The 7,286-nt window shown below is 52.5% G+C and overlaps 1 protein-coding gene across 1 annotated transcript in view; it reads left to right on the top strand.

Moving 5' to 3' along the window:
* The first annotated feature begins 85 nt into the window (after nucleotides 1-85).
* The window catches only part of SLC2A1 (solute carrier family 2 member 1), a 29,304-nt gene continuing 22,103 nt past the window's right edge, over nucleotides 86-7,286 (top strand). The window contains exon 1 of the mRNA XM_086716686.1: nucleotides 86-373. Coding sequence (XP_086572812.1) covers nucleotides 356-373 — 18 coding nt within the window. The 5' untranslated portion in view covers nucleotides 86-355. The remainder of the gene's footprint in view (nucleotides 374-7,286) is intronic.

Here is a 7,286-nt window from a genome sequence, read left to right as displayed (position 1 = left end):
CTCCCCCACCCTTGGCCCCCTCCCCGCGAGCCCCGCCCCGGACGTGCCCCAGGCCCCGCCCCCAGGCTCTGCCCACACACCCCACACACACCGGCAGCGCCAGCCAATGGCTGGGGTCCTATAAACTCTACCGTCCGCGCGCTCGAGGCAAGAAGCTAGAGGTAGCCCCGGCTAGCGCGGAGATCGTGGGCCGAGGGTCTTGGGAACGAGCTCGCCAGGGAGCAGGAGGCCAAACGACCGGAATCACAGTCGGAGTCTCGGAACCGGAGCAGAAGCCTGAACCGGAGAGCGCCGCCCGTCCGCCCGTCACCGCCCGCGCACCCAGCGCTGCCAGAGCCTCCGGCGCAGCGAGGCCATGGAGCCTAGCAGCAAGGTGAGTCGCGCGCTCGCGGCGCGGGCCCTCCCCTCCCGGAACAAAGGCGCAGACCCCTCCGACCCTCCGCCTGCCCGAACCTCCCCCGCCGCCCCTCCGTGCTGTGCGCCCGAGGAGGGCGGCGCGCCTCTCTGAGCCTTCCTCGGCGCTGGCCTGCAGCGCCGCGCTCTGCCGGGGCAGGGGACGCGGGTGCGGATGGGTTCGGGATGTGGCGGGCGCGAGGGCGCCGCGTGCGTAGTTGGCGCCCGCATTGAGTATCTGGCTTCCTTCCGGGGGCGCCGCGCCGTCCACGCGGCCCGGCGGGGCCAAGGCACCCAGGGCCCTGGCGCGGCACGTCGCTCACGATCTCCCCGGCGGAGGCCCCGCGCCGACTCCTCCCGAGGCGGGGGAGGGGGCTCGAGCGCGGCGCCCATTGGCTGAGCGAGCCGAGCCCCCGGCCCGGCCCCGGCCCCGGCGCGCGGAGGCGGCGGGACCCGCCCCCACTCGGCAAGCCCCGAGCCGATGCTCCCCTTTCCCGGGGGGCCACACTCCGCGCGGCCTGCTGCTTGGCGCTAGACACGGCCTCGCGCGGTCCCGGAGCCAGTCCTCCGAGGTTCCGAGGCGGAGGGCACTTTTCTCAGGCCGGGGCTTCAACTCCAGGATGCCCGGCTGCAGGGCGGAGAAGGAAAGCCGGCCTCCGAGGCCCTTCTTTCCGCGTAGTGCAGGCCCCAAAGCTTTGCCAAGTACCGGAGAAAGGAGCTCCAAGGTGGCACGTTTCCCTGCTCGGGCGGGGCTGGCGAGGGCCGGGTCGAGAGAGCACCCGGGAGAGTGCGAGCCCCTGGGGACCGGCCCGGGAAGGGGTCCTTAGCCGCCACGGAGAGAGAGGAGCGCACGCCAGGAGCCCGGGGTCCGGCGGGCATTCCGTACTCTGAAGAGATGTGGTCTCTTTCTCGGGGGGCGAACAACAGCCTAGATAAGATCTCTTTTTTCGTCTGTAAAGAGGCTTGTCCTGCAGGGGATCTTGTGACTTTCCCAGAACGGTTCCTTTTCAACAAATATTTGTTGATCTCCTCCTGTGTGCAGGGCATTGTTTCTTCCCTCCCTTCCCCCTTGTATAGAGTATTTTCAAGTGACTTTTTAATTTGAAAAGCTCCCTCTTGAATTTTCCCAGCTTCTTGGCAGGGGGAGGCACGAGGGTGTCCCCCCCCGCCCCCCCACACCCCTTTTTTTTTAAAGTCTGAAAGGCGGGGAGAGGACTGAACTCTACACTGCCCTTCCTATGGGCTGTGGAGGTGTGAGCGGGACCCAGCGGGTCTTGCCTGGGCAGAGTGGCGCCTGACTGACGCTGGGCTGTCCTCTCAAGGGGTACAGACGATCTCCTTCATACCTGTTGAATCCAGACAGCTTGTGTCACCCCACCCTGGCCCTTGGGCTTGTGTTGAGACCCTGAGTCGGGAACCCCACATTCATGGGTGAGCCATTATGCTCGGATATGAATGTAACAACATAAAAATAAAACAAGAATTGAGTTTTAGCTGGTGGTGAGGGCTTGAGACCTTCAAGTCCAGATACTTGCTGTTTTATCTCAGGGCTCTGATAGGCCACTTAACCCCTCTGGGCCTCAGTTTGTTTTCTGTAAAAGAGAATGGCTTTTTTTTTTTTTTTTTTACTTCCTCAACAGTAAGAACTGTCCTGTTCAGCAGGACCTGGGTGTTTATTTGTGAAGTGGATAAATGAACATTCTGAGCAGAGACAGAAAAGTGCAGGAGAAAATCAATAGCCACTTACAGTTTACTAGGCTCTTGGCTAAAATACCATGGTGTCACTGACCCTCCATATAGCCCTGCTGGTTCACAGGTCTGGAGCTCAGAGAAGGGAGGTAATTTTCCTGAAGTCACACAGTTAGTAAATGGCGGGGCTGGATCTCAACCCAGGCTGGTCAGAAAGGGCTTTCAGTCTCCACTGCTCCCTTTCACCACAGCCTTTCTTGAATTTTGGGCTGAAGGGAGTTTGCCTAAACTCTCAAAGGCTGCCTTGTATGAACTGGTTCTCAATGCTGTAGCTGGTAGGTGTTTTTCATGCAATACGCTCCAAACTTGACTGTCTGCCCATCAGTAAATAATTTTGGAGCACCTCCTTCTCGGTGGTTTATTTAAAAATTCGTGTATATAGCCCTGTTACAATAGTAGAATATATGACTACATAAAATAGAAATTTAAAAAGACACAGGTGACAATTATGGTAAAAAACCACACTTTTTCCCCCCTCCTAAACCCCGTATAGGTCATTTGTGTACATTCTGGAATAAAACTTTTTTTCTTTGGAGACTGCTGATTTGGTCAGCAAGCACAGCCCTTTTTTGTGCAGGATGTTAAGACTGAGGCGTAGAAGGGTTATGGCCCTTACCCGAGGTCTTTTAAACCAGGCGTGTCTGACTCTGAAGTTTTTGGTGTTTTTTTGTTTTTTAATTTTTTAATTTTTTAAAAATTTTTAAATAGCCTCTTCACCCACCGTGGGGCTCAGACTCACAACCCCAAGGTCAAGAGTTCAGGCTCCACCGACTGAGCCAGCCAGGCGCCCCTGAGGTTCTTTCTGCTGTGTTCCCCTTCATCTCCTAGGCACTGAGAATAGATTCAACTGACTTCCCTGTGTTCTGTCGTGTCCTCTGCGCATGGGGCTGAATTTAACTGAATGGGGGGACAGGTTGAATGCCTCCCCTCCCAGCCAAGGGTTCACTCATGCCCCCCCTTGGGCAGCAAGTGAGCCCTCCCCTGGGACATTTCATGCAGCCCTTTGTGAAGAATTCCTGGCTAGTTCTCTGTGGTGCCCTGGGTCTCTGCGGGATCTCTGCTATCTTGCCTTCCAGATGAAGGAGAAATCAGACATCTGCAGGGCTCCTCAGCTCCTCAGTGGTATGAAGAGCTTAGACTTTAGAAGTCCCGTGGATGTGGTTTTGAATTCCAGTTTAGCTCAGTTCCCTCATCTGCAGAGTGATGTAATGTTTTATTAGAGTGTCTGTAAGAATTCAGAAAAAAATGTGTCTGTCCCCATAAATGCTCCATAAATGTTCCTTGCTTCTTTGGACTCCTATGATGCATTAGACTTACCTTGGTCCCAGGTGACCTGTACCTGGGTGGTGGCCTCTGTCCAGAAGCCTGGCGTTCTGACAATGTGAGCTTTTGGGGAGCCCCAGAATCCCCAGGCCACGAGTGTTGGTTGGTTGGGTAAATCATTAAAGATCCCACTGACCAATTCTTCTGCAGCAGGGTTTGTTGGGAAGCCAGGTTGCAGAGGTAGCACCTGGCTAGGAGTGCCGGGCCCAGACATGGGTCAGCTAATGTGGCTGCGTTGTCTCGTCTGTCTCATCTGTGAGGGAGATATGAGCCACAGTTGACACCACCGTCCAATGAAAAGTGACTTTCCCAAGGTCACACACTGAGCCTCCCACTGCAAAACATGCTGCCAGCCTTTCTAGGAAGACATGAGAGGATAAAGGAAAATTGGAGCAGGAAGGGACTTTCAGGTGCATGACCCAGCCCTCCATTTGACAGATGGGGAAAATGAGGCCTGAGAAGGAAAAACTTGTCCAAGATAAGGGTGTCACAAAAAACTTGTGACGTTCCACAGTATTAAAAAAACAGATGCTTTTTCCACACCCTTGTGTTCTGTGCCAACCCTCCATTCATCCCAGATGAACAAGAATTCCCACACTCCAGGACTTGCCAAGCTCCTTCTGGGTGCAGTAGGAGTTTCAAAGGTGGATTAGATAGGGGCACCTGGGTGGCTCAGTCAGTTAAGCATCTGACTCTTGATTTTGGCTCAGGTCATGATCTCATGGTTTGTGAGTTCGAGCCCCTCATCAGGCTCTGTGCTGACAGTGGGGAGCCTGCTTGGGATTCTCTGTCTCCCTCTCTCTGCCCCTCCCCCATGCTCATGCATGCTCTCTCTCTCAAAATAAATTTAAAAACATTAAAAAAAATTTTTTTAAGAAGAGTTTTTTGGGTGCCTGGGTGGCTCAGTCATTTAATCATCCAACTTTGACTCAGGTAATGATCTCATGGTTTGCATCGAGCTCTCTGCTGTCAGCAGGGAACTTGCTTTGGATCCTCTGTCCCCGTCTCTCTCTACCCCTCCCCAGCTTGTTCTCTCTAACCGTGCGCTAAGTAAATAAACTTAGAAAAAAAAAAGTCTTTTTTTTTAATGCTTATGTTTTTATTTATGTAAAACCGACTAGCCAGCAGGCACTCCCCCCCAATTTTTTTTAAACAAACAAATAAATAAATAAATAAGAGTTGGATTAGACATAACTTGACAGCTGAAACCCTTCTGTGAATGGAAATAAAACATGTCCTCACAAAAACACGACCTTGGGGAAGTGACTTTCCTCAGAGCCTTGATTTCCTTCCCTGAAGATGGAGCCTGCTACCCTGTGGCAGGTATGGTGAAACTGGTCAAGTGCCCTACCTCAAGGGGGAGGCTGTTGAGGTGGGAAGACCTTTTGTTGGGTCATTTTGGGTGCACGGACAGTATAAACATATCCATGATGATCCTTGTCCCATGCTGAGCCATTTGGGGACCCAACTCTACTTGCCCCAGAGCTGGGTCAGTCCCAAATCCTCCGTAATCAGCTTGTGACTTCTGGGAGCTCAGCTTTACCCAGTGCCTCCTGGTCACGAGGTGTAGGGCCTAGAGCTCTTCTCTGGCTCCAAGGGTACAGGCATTCAGTTCCCCCTCCCCCAGGGCTGGCAGAGCTGGGGAGGCCTGGAACAAAGGGAGAAGTGTGCAGTATTGGCTTGGGACCTGCAGCCTCACCCTTCCCCCGCCTCACTCCTGGGCACGCAGGTGACAGAGCCACTCAGTTGGGTAACTGGCATCCCGGGGATGGTGGAGACTGAGAAGGCTCCTGGTTGGCCTCGTGGGCTCCCAGAGGCTGTGACCAGGCCGGCAGGCCCAAGCCTGGCCACCAAAACAAACCTCTGATTGTTACCTCCCTCCGTGGGAGGGGTGGAGTGGAGCCCAAGGCTCTGCCATCCGGCCACCAAGCCAGGGAGGCAGTAGCTAATGCATAAATGTTGGGGTTTTATAGTAACTGAGCAGGGCTCCCAGGCCTTGAACTCAGGGCAGAATGAGGGCAGAGTTCACCCTCTCTAAGACCTCGGCACCAATACCTTGCTGGCTTTCGCCTCCCTGGGGGGGGCGTCAGCATCCTGAAAGGGGAGAGACCTCTTGCCACACCCAGCTTATGGAACCTTTGGCTACTGAGGCCTCAGCTGGACAGGACATCTGCCCAAATTTCCTAGCCCAGGGCTGGCCCACCACTGTCATTTGGGAGTCGGGCTGGGGGCAGAGGAAGGCATCCATCAGAAACAGCTCTATCATTTAACCTCAAGCAAGCTACACACCTCCTGTTGGAGCTTGTTTTCTCAAGTGCAGTGGGGGTCATACCCACCTCTCTGGGTCAGGTTGAGGATTTTAAAAAATTACAGAACTGGTGGAGTCAGTCATAAAAAGCAAAAGAGTGAATGTTGTCTCCCAGTTGTAATGGTTTGGTGTTTACCCTCACAGACCTCTTTCTGGGCATGTGTATATATGTGCCTATAAATGTGACTTTTATGTGATTGAATTGCACTCTCTACATAGTTCTGAGCAGCCCATCCTGTTCACCCACCACCCCTCAGAGGTAAATATTTACAGGTGTATTTGCTCTGCCCCTACAAGCCAAGTGCCATTGTACAAGTTCATTTTCTTCTCCTTCCTTACACAAAATGTATATCCTACACATTATTTTTCACCTTGCTTTTTCCCTTAACAGTCTGCCCTGACACTCCCTTCATCAACAGCTGCATAATATTCCATTACAGGCATATCCCACTGTGATTAAGCCATAGCACTCCCGTCACTTTCTTTCTTCATACCACTCACCGCCTGATGTATTTTAGGTATTTATTTTCTGCCTGCCCGCCCCCAACTAAAATATCAAGTTCCGTGCAGGCAGGGGTTTGGTGTAGTTTATTGCCGAATCCCCATCAACTAGAATAGTGTTGGGAACGTGCATACAGGTATGATCTTCCCTTAGTAGTGTATTATTAGGAAACCTTTCTTGTGGAGAAAAAGAGGTCTGAAGGGAAGGGGCTTTTTCAAGGTCATGCGAGTGCGGGGGGCGGGGGGGGGGGCTGGGGGCTGGGACTTGAACTTGTCTGCTGCCAGGGACCTCTGCATATTCCCGTGGTTTTACCAAATTAATTTCATCAAGGTCGAATTGGTGCCCGTCTCACTACTGAATGGGTACCTGTCAGGGGTGTCGGTTTCTGCAGATGTCCAGGGCCTGACCAAGGCCCATGCACACAACCCTGCTTGTTTGCTTTTAACATCCCATTTTAGGACAAACACCTTTTTGGTTTTTTAGATAGAATGATTCGGTTTTACCTGGAAGCCTTTGAAAATCCTGTGCAGTTCATGTGTTAGGTTTGCACATAGCCGTTCAGAGGACGTAGGGCTTCAGGCAGAGATTGATGAACTTTTTCTGCTCTGTGGGCCATATGGTCCCTGTGTGCCATTGTAGTGCAAAAGCAGCTATAAACAATATATAAATCAATGAGTGTGACTGTGTTCCAATAATATGTTCTTAGTGGTCACTGAAATTTGAATTTGGTATCATTTTCATGTACCACAAAATATTAGCCTTTTTTTTCCCAGCCACTTAAAAATGTAAACTTCGTTCTTAGCTGGCAAGCTAGATTTAGCCAACAGACCATAGTTTGCCAACCTTGGCTTAGAGCAAAATCTACCCAAGTGGCCAAAGGTTTCTGAACTCTGGCCTGGGCTGTCCTGGCTCAGACTGGCCAAGGCCCAAAAGTTTGTAGAATAGAATTTGACCTACATAGAAAGCACCAGGTAGAAACCTTGTTTCCTTCAGGGAGAGTACCGGGAAGCA

The sequence above is a fragment of the Puma concolor genome, chromosome C1, assembly GCF_028749965.1.
Source record: "Puma concolor isolate L17-30 chromosome C1, mPumCon1.1.hap2, whole genome shotgun sequence".
Classification (NCBI taxonomy): domain Eukaryota; kingdom Metazoa; phylum Chordata; class Mammalia; order Carnivora; family Felidae; genus Puma; species Puma concolor.
This window is presented reverse-complemented; position numbering and strand designations above follow the sequence as displayed.